We start from the raw sequence: 12814 nt of genomic DNA, 5'->3' as shown, positions 1-12814 counted from the left end.
CCTATTGGACACCCAGCACAATGTGGCACCAGGTTCGAAGCAAGTGTTTTTTGCTAGTTTCAGCACGGCGCAGGTAACATTTGCTAGTTTTGCACTACATTGTATAAAAAGAAATTGCATTTGTGCGCCCATGGTTGTTGTTGTCTGGAAAGTAGGTGTTAAGGCACATTTGCTATTCTGTTGCTATTCTGAGGCAACTGAAAAAGACTACGCTATTAACCAACTAAAAGCTAGTCTAAATTCTATGGCGCAGGGTTTTTATTTGTTATTTAAAGACAGTGTTAGGGATATGAGCCTATGCCCGTCCAAAAAACATTGCTTATTACACACACAGTGATGTACAACAGCACACAAATATCTTTAAACATGACTAAAATTAAAACGTAAAAATAAATATTATTGTCTATATCTTCACCTCAGGATTTTTTTTTTCATGGAATCCAGATCTGTTGTAGCCAGTTTATTCATGAAAATGTACTTGTTCAGTGTTGTTATTATTACTATTATTATTTATTAAATGCATAATTATATTTGTTTTTATTATCTTTTGTTTAGATTTGAGGCGACACAGTGGCGCAGTAGGTAGTGCTGTCGCCTCACTGCAAGAAGGTCGCTGGGTCGCTGGTTCGAGCCTCGGCTCAGTTGGCGTTTCTGTTTGGAGTTTGCATGTTCTCCCTGCGTTCGCGTGGGTTTCCTCCGGGTGCTCTGGTTTCCCCCACAGTCCAAAGACATGCGATACAGGTGAATTGGGTAGGCTAAATTGTCCGTACTGTATGAGTATGAGTGTGAATGTGTGTGTGGATGTTTCCCAGAGATGGGTTGCGGCTGGAAGGGCATCCGCTGCGTAAAAATGTGCTGGATAAGTTGGCGGTTCATTCCGCTGTGCCGACCCCAGATTAATAAAGGGACTAAGCTGACAAGAAAATGAATGAATGAATGAATAAATGTTTAGATTTGTCCATCTGTCGGGTTTTAAAGACGTATGGATCCCCATTTATGTTAAAAGGAATAGGAAATCTGACAGTTTTTTGACCACTTCATTCTAATTGTTCATTTATTAGTTTGCTAGAAATAAGAGCTGAATTTAGAAATAGGTGTGAAACAAATCTTTGCACAAAATTCTGAAATGAAATATGTGATGGATGTCTTCAGTGTAGCTCGTCCACCACCGTTTGCCAAATCGGGTTCACGGTCAAATGGATGAAACTCGAAAGGACAAGGCTCGTTTTGTCTTTAACCTTTTTCTCACCAGTGAAGCATTTAGTTTACCAACATACAAAGTCTGCCATGTAAATAGTAAATGCACCATGGTGTGACTTATAAAGGGTTTGGGAGATGAAATTCTGACTGGCTGAATGCATGTTAGCCCAAAACACACCCATAACTCATTAAGGAAATAAGGACAACCCTTTAAGACAATGTTTCTGGTGACTGTTTTTCCCTTCCTCAAAATAACAAAAATGGATTCAGACATGCCAAGTGAAACTGTGCCATGTGTTTTAGACCATGCACCTGGATCGTAAAAATAGAGCCTTAAGTTTCATTTGAATAAAATCAAGTCAAAGTGATGATTGAAAAGTATGCATGGAATAGTACAGAAAGCACCATTAAAATACCACTGATCTGTGGCCATTGCATAATAAGTGGGTGTAGCTCTGAGACTCCCTTTTCTTTAACATGAAGCTCTTGTGAAGTTTCTATCTTTGTTAAATCCATTGAGGTCAGACATCAATGAGTACAATAACATACTGGAGAGCTGCTTTGAAGTTGTAATTCAAAGTAAAAGGCTAATACTACTTGCTTTTCAAGCAATCTGTTTGCCTGATATAGAGTAAGCTGCTTGCTTTAAAGTAACCTTTGTCCAAGTATGATGATTTGACATCAGAATGGTGATTGAAGGAGTACAAAAACATTATTGTGGAGAGGGCAATGGATAAGTTGAGACATGGAAAGAAAGGGGGAAAAAATCTGTTTCTTTACTAAAAAACAAAATACAAAATCTCATCCTAACATTGAGCATCAACTGAGCTTAGAAGTATGTGAAGAAGAATGTGTGTACTAGTAAACAGGTAATTTGCGACAGCTTTTTTTAGAGTTAAAAATATTTTGTCAAAACGTTATTTTTGCATGCCGTTAAACAGTGCCAAATAGAAGAAAACTAAGCACTAAACTCCATACTTTTCTAAATTTGATGTTATAAGAAAAATGTAAACAGGGTTTTATTGGTGATATTATTATTATTATTTTTTATTATTAACTTTACTATTTTTGAAAATGCTTAACGTTATTATTTGATGTCATGTTTATAAAAATGCAGTGTTATTTCCTAGTCCTAGTTAATACTATTTTATTAAAATTACTCAGAACCCTTTAAGATATTTTGGCAGTGTATGTTGGAGAAACACTGCTCTAAAATAATTTATATGAAAAAAATCTTATATAAATATACCTTATACCTATAATGTCTAAAAGTGGAAAACTGCAAAACCGGTGCAACATCCGGATCACAATTATGCAATGCTTCCTTTATATAGGGATAGTTTAAAATGTCAATTCACTTACTATTTACTGGCCCTAAAGTGGTGAAAACCTGTTATAAGTTTCTTTATTCTGTTGAACAGAAAAGAAGATATTTTGAAGAAAGTTGCAAACCTATAACCATTGACTTCCATAGTATGGAAAACAAATATTATGGAAGACCATAGTTATAGGTTTCCTAGCTTGCTTCAAAATATCTTCTCTAGTACTCAGCGGAAGAAAACAGGTTTAAAACGAGTGAGTAGAAATGACAGAATTGAAATTTTTGGGTGAACTATCCCTTTAATTGCACTTTTCTGACCTATCTATATGTGTGTTTTTTATTTTGTTTTTAAGAGTGTTTAGCACATGTTTACACATTCTTCGAAACTGCACCCTCAGCAATGTGGGTAGCATCCTAATGTTCAGGATACCAAAGAAAAAAAGTTTTTTTTAAAGTATTTTTTACCCCTTTAGCAAAGAATGAAATGAACAAAATCACGGGGATTTACCCATGAACTGTTAAATCATTTAGAGGGAAAAGAAAAAAAAAGTGAAAATACATGTTTTGTAAGTCATTACTCATTTGTAATTTGCTTTGAATAAAAGCGTCTGCTAAATGACCAAATGTAAATGTAAATGTTAAAATAATCCCTAGAGATGGTGATACAATATATGATTCTGCACTTTCATTTAAGTATTTTAAGAGGGACCTATTATTCAAGTCACTTTCATAAGATGTTTGAACACTGATGATGTCCACAGTATCTGCGTAAATCATATGGTAGAAATCCACCGCTTGTTTTTTATAATCTACACTTGGGTGTGAAATAGTGATGGGTCGTTCATGAACGATTCGTTCATTTTGAACGAATCTTCAATATGACTCGGGAACTACGAGTCCTCTCAGGAAGTGATTCGTTCATCCGCGCGTGCGCACATTTGTGCAGGTAGTATCGTTAATTTCAAGTCTTCATCACATTGGCAGAAGCCAATCATACGCGTTTAGAGCCAGAAAAAGAATTGATCCGCTCACCTTTCGAGTCCTCTATAGGGTCTGAGTCACTCGTTCATCACGGGCCAATCATATGCGTTTAGAGCTTGAAAAAGTTTTGATCCATTCATCTCTCAAGTCCTCTATCGGGTAGGAGTCATTTGTTTCTCACGGGCCAATCATATGCGTTTAGAGCCGGAAAAATAATTGATCCGTTCGCCTCGAGTCCTCTATCGGGTCTGAGTCATTCGTTCCTCAAGGGCCAATCATACGCGTTTAGAGCCGGAAAAAGAATTGATTCGTTCATCTCTCGAGTCCTCGGGTTTGAGTCATTCTGTCACGTGATGAACGAACGATTATGGCTCCTATCGGCTTAGACTGTGCATTGATTAAGATTACATGTGACTGTCAGTATAACGTGAATGAACCCCTGACATTTGAAATACATGAAGAGGTGAGCTGAGCAAACAGACAAAAATGCCTTCATAGACAAAAGAGCAGGTAAACACTGAATTGTTATTTTCTCCTTCTTATATTCTTTTTTATGACTTATTTGTCGTGCAATCAACCTTTTGGGCTAGTTGTAGATGTGTTTGGAAGCAATTCGTAACATTTTAATAATATTTTGGCAAATTGAACCAAATGAATGTAATGACTCGAAAAAAGATTTGTTCATCTTGATGAACGAAACTCAAAGATCCGAGTCAGTAAAATGATCCGAACTTCCCATCACTAGTGTGAAAATAAACCCAAATATGTCCCATTAGCATTAATGTGTAAAAATTGCTGCATTTTAGAGAAATTTAATTTTATTAAGCAACTAAAGTTATTTAGTCAAAAAGAGTGAGTGTTTTTTCTGTTTATTTTTTTTAGTGATGGCACTACTACACATAAGAAAACTTAATGTGGCTTCTAAAATAAGGAGGTGCGTATCAGATAAAAATTTCATTCATATTAACAGTATAAACAGCTGTAGATACTGTATATTATGCTGTTGTTATTTTAAACATTTCACAGCTATTTTAAACATTTCCCTGAACTTTATGCGTTTTCAATACAATCTTAAGTGTATTTGACAGTTCATTATTTCCTATTTAAATTGGAAACCAACAGGATTCTATAATAAATTATTTTTGGAGGTTCTCTAAGCTGTTATTTTCTGAAACACAGACTGTAAAGACTCCACCTTCTTCTGGAAAAGGGGCAGGAGCAGCACCTCATTTACATTTAATGAGACGCACATAAACAAAATGTGCTTTTACTTCCTATTTAAATTGGACATTAACAGCATTCTATAATAAATTATTTTTGGTGGTATTCTAAATTGAAATTCACAAATACAATCTTGGGACACCGCCATCCAGTAAAAGGGGGCATATTAGGTCTCTTACTAGGCCTGTGCGGCTGGGACGGCCTCCAACGCTGGACGCCACAGAGCTGACAGAGCTGATGGAGGAACTGGAGGGGCTGTGGGCCAGAGACGACACACCCATCGCCATACGCTTGCTCTTCTTAGCTTTAGCTGGACTGGTGGACGGGAAGCCGATGCGAATCACCTTGTGGATTGGAGCAAAGAGGCCAAACTTGGGTGGGCACTGGAAATATCTGAGGGTACACACAGAGAATAAAGGAAGCAAGGAAGGAAATAGCTTAAATGTAGTGTACGCAAGGTTAGCATGTAGACATTTAAAAACACTCAGAGTGGATGGCTATCTGTATGATTTTCCTCTTCTGAAATGTTTTGAATGTCAGCATACATAAGGGTTATTAAAATTAAAAATTGGTTAAAAGTTCATGAATCAATTATTATCATATAAGCATATCATTTAAATTTAAACATCAGTAGCTATTTTTCTAATGATGTTTAATAGAGCAAGGAATTTTTTCACAGTATTTCCTATAATATTTTTTTCCTCTGGAGAAAGTCTGATTTGTTTTATTTCAGCTAGAATAAAAGCAGTTTAAATAAACCATTTTAAAGTCAATAGTATTAGTCCCATAATACTTTTTTTTTCAATTATCCACAGAACAAACCACTGTTTTCCAATGACTTGCCTAATAACCCTAAATGTTATTGCACACTGAATCCGAATTTTTCGTCCCTAATTTTCGCACGTAAAAAAATAAATTCGACCTCTCATTGTGTAAATCATATTGACACATTGCCTCTAAAACAATCCGGCTTTGATTTTTTCTCACTTTTCGCATCTGTAAAGCGCTTCAAGAGGTGTTTTGACAGTTTAGAGCCACCTTACAAGCAAAGAGCTAAACCCAGAATGCCATCATTTGAGCTAATAATACAGATAACTTTATGACAAACTGTGTGTATAAAATAAAGACAGAATTTGACGGACAGTTGAGAACCCCTATATGCTAAATTATAATACATTGTGTATAAAGTGTGTAGTGAGGGGTTTTACAGCCTTAAAACATCTATAATAATATTTGTAGAAAAAAAAAGCGGACTACTTCACAGATTTCACCTATTGCGAGATATTTTTCAGAACATAACCCCCGCTAATAATAAGATGCTTCTTTCAAAACATTTAGGAAAAAAAATCGAAAGTACTCCAAACATTTGAACGATAGTGTATAAAGATCTATTATAAGCCCTTGCTGTCTCTTATGTCTTTTCGTATTAACTAAACTAAACACAGGCAGATCTTGCTTTCATTATCAAAACAAACTGCATGATGCACTAAATCCAAATGGGCCAAATGTCAACAACTAATAAGTATCCATGAAGTTGTTTATCCCTGTTTGGAACTCAATCATCCTCGTTTCTTCAGTGAAAAGACAGCAGAAGTTTAAACCTTGGCTCTGCATGTAAATCAAACTATTTTAGCCATGGTTTTTAAGTACTAACATGAGACGTAAGTCAACATAAACCTGCATTTGCAAACTTTCATTATGTAACATCACTAAACTACAATGCAAGGTGTGAGTTTCCACATCAGCAGTTGTTTGAATTTGGAATGCAGTGAAATTTACTAGATGTCGATGAACTCTTTTATAGCTTTCAAAATAAAATATACTTGTATATTGGTGAATAAGACTGGGATGCATTTATAGATAGCTCAATATCCAGCATATGTTTTTAAAATGATTTTTTTCAAACTGCAAATATACGTTAAAGCTGTTTTATGGAACACCAAAGACAACAGTTTTAGCTAAAAAAAAATAGGGTTAAAGAATTAATAAAGAAGTTTAAAATTGATTCATTGCTGTATTCTGCACTACAACTAAAATATCTGATTAACATACTAAATAGTCATCAAAGCTCTTTAAAAGGAGCATGAAACTATGCAGGCTATTAGTGTTGAAGGCCACAGAGGGAGCTGCTAAAGACAGGGCATGAAGTCTGGCGGAGGACTAATGATGTACCTGGTTCCAGCTACAGCTCCATCGTTTTTCCCTAACGGCTCGTCCAGCTCCACTCCACACCACTCGCCCTTGGCAAAGTCAGTCTCTCCCACATAACGCACCACTCCTGTTTTAGTGCCGCCAACCTGAGAAGAGAGAAGAGGAGGCTTAGAAGAACACTCAAAAAAAGACTTTTGCTGCTTTTTCAAACAACTTAATTGTTTCATAATCAATCCACTTAAATCTGCAAAGACGATTATGTTAACTTAATGGATTTTTTTTGGGACAACATAAAGGAATTGTGTGGAACCCAGCATTTTTTACAGTGTATATAGTGACAAAAAAGTGTTATTATAATAAGTTAGATAGGATTTGCAATTGCATTTTCAATATATGAATGTAGGGCTAGGCGATAAAATCTGTATTTATATTTATTGACCGAACATCATTTTCAATATCGATTAAAAAATTGCTATAGTTTTATTTAAAAGTGGCTGCTGAGTGCGCGCCTTGGAACCAATGCCAATAAGCCTAGAGTGACTTGTATGACGCGCGCATGAGAGCAACGTGCACATGTTGTACAAGTAGCGGGCATGTGAACCGCGCACATTTTCCAGCCGCACCTTGTTGAAAACATCTGAACTTTTCCAAATGCCACGAGCGCGAGTAGAACTAATCAATCTCCTTCACACTTTGTATGGCATGTACACATTTCAGTAATAATGACTGACTAATTAGTAATTACCTCAGGCAAACACAGGGCACTCGAACACCGCAGTGGTTTTTACTTTTCTCCATAAACTTGCATTAAAAGCGTAGCAATGGTTTGTTCATTTGTCATTTTCTAAAAAAAAAACAAAACAATTGATGGTTACCGAGTTACAAGAGACGCCAGGGGAGCACGAGCAAAGTCCATTATAAATGGTCGATTTTGGGAAAAATCATAATCTTGATTATTTTGGTCATAATTGTAATCACGATTATTTAAAACGATTATCGGTTGAAGTCAATATTATTAGCTCTCTTGAGAATTTTTTTTTTATATAAATATTTCCCAAATTATGTTTAACAGAGCAAGGAATGTTTACAGTATTTCCTATAATATTTTTCTTCTAGGATTATTTGTTTTATTTTAGCTAGAATAAAAGCAGGTTTAAATATTTTAAAACCCATTTTAAGGTCAATATTATAGCCCCCTATTATAGCCCCCTGCTTACTGTTATTCAATGACTTGCCTAATTACTCAAATTAAGCCTTTGAATTGCACTTTAATCTGAATGCTTGTATTTTAAAAAATATCTAGTCAAATTATATTTACTGTCATCATAGCAAAAATAAAAGAAATCAGTAATTAGAAATGAGTTATGAAAACTATTATGTTCAGAAATAAGTAAAAAAAAAAACCCTCTTTCCATTAAACAGAAATTGGGCAGGAAAAGGGTTGCTAATATTCTGGAGGGCTAATAATTCTGACTTCAACTGTATACATACTAGGGTTGGGCATCTAAGCTATGATGCCGATCCGATACGCATCTCGATACAAAGAATACGATCCGATATATTAGCGATACATTTAGACATATTGCGATGCAACACGATACGATTCACACCCATATCACGATACGATGCAATAATTCAGCACTAACTTATTAGATCAAGTTTATGAGATTATGTAAAAGAGGATGCTGTGCCATTGAATGAGTTTGATTATTTATTAACCAAGCAAAACCAAGACTTTTTTTACAAACTGGCTTTTCTCTCAGAGCCAGAGTGTCAGTTTACAGTAGAGGGCCATTTTAGAACATATAGCACATATTATTTAAGTATTTTCAAGATAAACAGAATGTATAAGTGCAATATATATTAAAAATATATATATATATATATATATATATATATATATATATATATATATATATATATATATATATATATATATATATATATATATTTGCACTCTTTCAACATAAAGGTTGAGCATTGCACAACAAGAATTGTGATTTAACTTTTCAACTATGAAAACAAGTTTTACAAAGATATATTTTGCCACTGAATATTCAAAACTTAAGGTCGTGAACTAGCAGTGTTATGCTGCTTTGAAACATCACTGTCACTGTAAACAACAGGCTAATAAAAATATAACAAACCAGCAATCTTCTTGCTGTGAGGTGGTCAAACTACCCACTGTGCCACCGTGACACCCATTATTTTTATCATTATTATTATTATTATTATTATTAAATAAAAATTAACAGGAGGAGGTGTTTAAAACCGCCTAGTGCGGCATTATAGAGAGGGCGGCGTCCGCAACACCCAGTTATATCCGCGCATAGGGTGGCAGAATAGAGGTCCGCGTCCTCAGTTATATCCGCGCATAGGGCGGAAGAATACAGGTCCGCGACACCCGCGCGTCCTCAGTTATATCCGCGCATAGGGCGGCAGAATAGAGGTCCGCGACACGTCACTTCATTTTCATAACCGGTCACTTTCGTTTTCACATTGGGGTTGAGGGCGGCGTGATCGTCCTCTGCCTAGAGCAGCAGTTCAGCTTGCTCCGGCCCTGCAGATGAACAATGCAATAACATCCGTTATTGGCATAGAGCGCACAAAACTTTTGCGCATGGAAAAAAAAACTGGCAATGCTTTTCTCACCACTTTTGGAGCTGGTAGCTACAGTTCAAGCAGTGCGAAATCCGGGGATGTAGGAACACTGGAAGATGCTTCCACAACAACACCGTGGCGCCGCTTCAAGTGAGATTTCAGATTACTCGTACTGCCCGCGTATTTTATAGATGTGCGGCACATTTTGCAAATTGCATCTGTCCTGTCAAGTCGTCCATCCTTAAATCCATAATGTTGCCATACTTTAGATTTAAAACTCAGTGGGGAATAAAATGTTTGTTTTGCTTCTCGCGCTTTTCTGCTTACTTTATGTAGGTCGATTAAATTATGCGCCAAAAACAGGTTGACAACACTTGTTAATAAATAAAAAATACATTCTATATTAAAAATATAAGCTGTATCTCGGAAAAACCGATGCATCTCGCAAAAACCGATGCATCTCGATTTGCTTCCAAAATTTCATTCATCCTCTGCTGCTCAACCGATGCACTCGCATCGTGCACGCGCATGACCGCGTATCGATACATATCGATTAATCTTCCCATCCCTAATACATACAGTTATTTTCCACCCTGCAAAGAAAAGAGAAATAAATACAATAGAATAAAAATATGAAACAAACTGTGCTTTAAGCATCTTCACTCTAAGAAAAACACTTTAGCTACAAAAGTTCTACAGTCAAGAGCAGTGAGGGATTTTCTCGTTTTGTTTGATTGATGATAAAAACAGGCGGCAGCAGGAACATCGCGCTGTCTCTTTAATAGTTTCTCTTTCACGTGTCTTTTGATCTTCAACTCGTTTGTTTATCACACAAATGAGGGTTAATATGAATAATCACTAAACACCGTGTTTTGACACCTATTTGACCATTAAAGCGCTCACGTTAAGATGACTTTAGATGTCTGCGCTCCTCTGCTAGTCTCAGTGTGCGAATGAGACCGAATGCTGACCGGCCGCATGCTTCTGGCTGTGTGTGCTTGCGGCACACACACATAAGCATGCGGTCTTTCGCGTAAGTGAACAGTTGGAAAGGGGGCGGTATACAGTATGATGCAATAATCGTTTATCTCAATTAATGCTTTTTCATAATCGTTTGAAGCCAAAATCGAAAATCGAAATCGGATTTTCGATTAATTGCACAGCCCTATGCTTGTCACTTCAGGTCAGAATAACAACACATGCACAAATGAGTGCCGTAAAGCAGCAGTGAGGTGATTGCAAATAAAAAAGGATGTAAGGGTGTCGCCAGAGGGGCTTTTTTGGTTTCTTTTCTTGTGCATCTCAGCCACTAGCACCCCATCTGAAAAAAATGTTTGCATAGGTGTAAATTTAGTCAACTTCACAATTTGTAATTTTACAATATGTATTTAAATAATGATGGTTAGTTTGTTTACTTGAAAGCTCAGATTTGATTATCATAATTGGTTTTGTTTACAGAGTATGAGGTTTACTGTATCATTATTATTCATATCTTAAAGTTTGCTTTGACTGTTTAGTATTTACGCTTTACCATTGCACACACTTTGTAACATTTTATTCATCAGGTGTAAGAGTCTCTTTAACAATTTAGTTTATTTTATTATAAAGAGATCAGATATTTTGTTTAAATATTTCTGTTTTTGACTATTATAACTATTTGCCTAAGTAATGTTGGTCAATTAAAATAAAGTGGTTGAATAAATAAAAAATCTATTATTAAAAAAATATTCAATAATTATCGATATCGAATAATATGAAAACATGATATTGTTTTTTGGCAATAATGCCCAGCCCTATGTGGATGCATAGATTTTGACAATCCAAATGCAATTGCAAATCCTGCATTACAGTCTGCATTTCCGCTTTCGCGGACGCACAGTGACTGCCACATTTAAAAAAAAAAGGCAAAGTCCATTTGCAAATACATTTCCCATGTCTTATGAGCTATGAGCCTGACATATCTAAATAGCAATATTAATTGCTCTATTTGCTTGTACTTTCTCTCTGCGTCATGCATGCAACCTGCAAATGGAATCGCAAAACATCTGTGAACTTTTGTATTAGAATTTCAGATGTCTACACTGACTACATTTGAAAATAGTCCGGGATACTTCCATACACATTTTATATCTGTCACTTGGTAGCTTTACTGACCAGTGTCTTTTCATCAGTTTTGAAATAAGATCAAGTTCTTGGATAAAGTAACTGTTACACCACATTTACCCTACTTTATGATGACTTGATTTTCACCGTGTTCCATGGTATATCGAAAGCTTTGACTATTCTGCACCCTTCTCCTGGCTTAAACCTATTAACACCAAGATCCCTCTGATGATCTGGATACTCTTTGCGGACTTTTGCTTCAAGATGCAACTAAGAAAATGTCAGGAAAAGCCAAATAGACTTTAATTAATGTTATATTAAGGCACTTAAAATAAAGGCAAATGTGTATGAATGCTCCTCAGAATAAGTTTCAATGTGGTTACTTAACTCTGAATATTACAAATCCCCCATATAACAGTGTACACACTTATGCAACCCCATTATTTTAGTTATTTTTTCTTCCTCAACCCCAAATATGTCCAGTATTTCTGTTTTAATTGAGTTGTACAGATTAAAATGTACATTAAAAGTGGAAAAATACTAAAATAATTTATCTTGATCTCATTTTTTACATAACAGAAATAGGGATGTTAACAGGGATGTGTAGACTTTTGCTAGTGTGTAGTGTAAATGCATGACCACTAAAGGTCTATCTAAAATGTTGAACTGCATGTCAGCAGTTTAGTGGTGAAAACTCTGGCAGCCGGTGCTGCAATGTAACTGGGAATGACTGTTGTGCTGGTTGGTCTGGCCTACATTCATCAACCCAGCACTTGGGGAAAAAAGGAGGTCACAGACTATTCATTAGTGATGGTGCAACTACACATAAGAAAGCTTATTGTGTGCTTCTCAAACAAGGAGGTGTGTATCAGACATTTTTGCTGGCTTTGAAATGTGCATTCATTTGACACACATTCACAGCAGCCACAATGAAAGAGTTGAGCACTGCTGTAAGACAAGGCTCAGATCACATTCATAGCTGTACTGCTAAATTATGCAGAAACTGACATACAAGAATGAAAACCGAAAAAGAATCTCAAGGTCATCTGCTAAATCATTATTTGTTTTAAGAATCTACACCCTCTCCAAAAAGAATGTGATTTGTATTTGTGTCTATATTATGTATTTCTGTCAGTATCATTCATTCATTTTTCTTTGGCTTAATCCCTTTATTAATATGTGGTCGCCACAGTGGAATGAACCGACAACTTATCTAGCATATGCTTTTATGTAATG

The 12814-nt window shown here is 35.8% G+C and overlaps 1 protein-coding gene across 8 annotated transcripts in view; it reads right to left on the bottom strand.

Moving 5' to 3' along the window:
• clip2 (CAP-GLY domain containing linker protein 2) overlaps window positions 1-12814 on the bottom strand; it is an 85404-nt gene that overhangs the window by 31596 nt on the left and 40994 nt on the right. For all 8 annotated transcript variants that reach the window (XM_073951529.1, XM_073951531.1, XM_021476654.3 and 5 more), the window contains exons 4-5: window positions 6896-7020; window positions 4903-5116 (exon numbers count right to left, since the gene is read on the bottom strand). In XM_073951529.1, coding sequence (XP_073807630.1) covers window positions 4903-5116; window positions 6896-7020 — 339 coding nt within the window. The remainder of the gene's footprint in view (window positions 1-4902; window positions 5117-6895; window positions 7021-12814) is intronic.

The sequence above is a fragment of the Danio rerio genome, chromosome 5, assembly GCF_049306965.1.
Source record: "Danio rerio strain Tuebingen ecotype United States chromosome 5, GRCz12tu, whole genome shotgun sequence".
In the NCBI taxonomy this organism is placed as follows: domain Eukaryota; kingdom Metazoa; phylum Chordata; class Actinopteri; order Cypriniformes; family Danionidae; genus Danio; species Danio rerio.
This window is presented reverse-complemented; position numbering and strand designations above follow the sequence as displayed.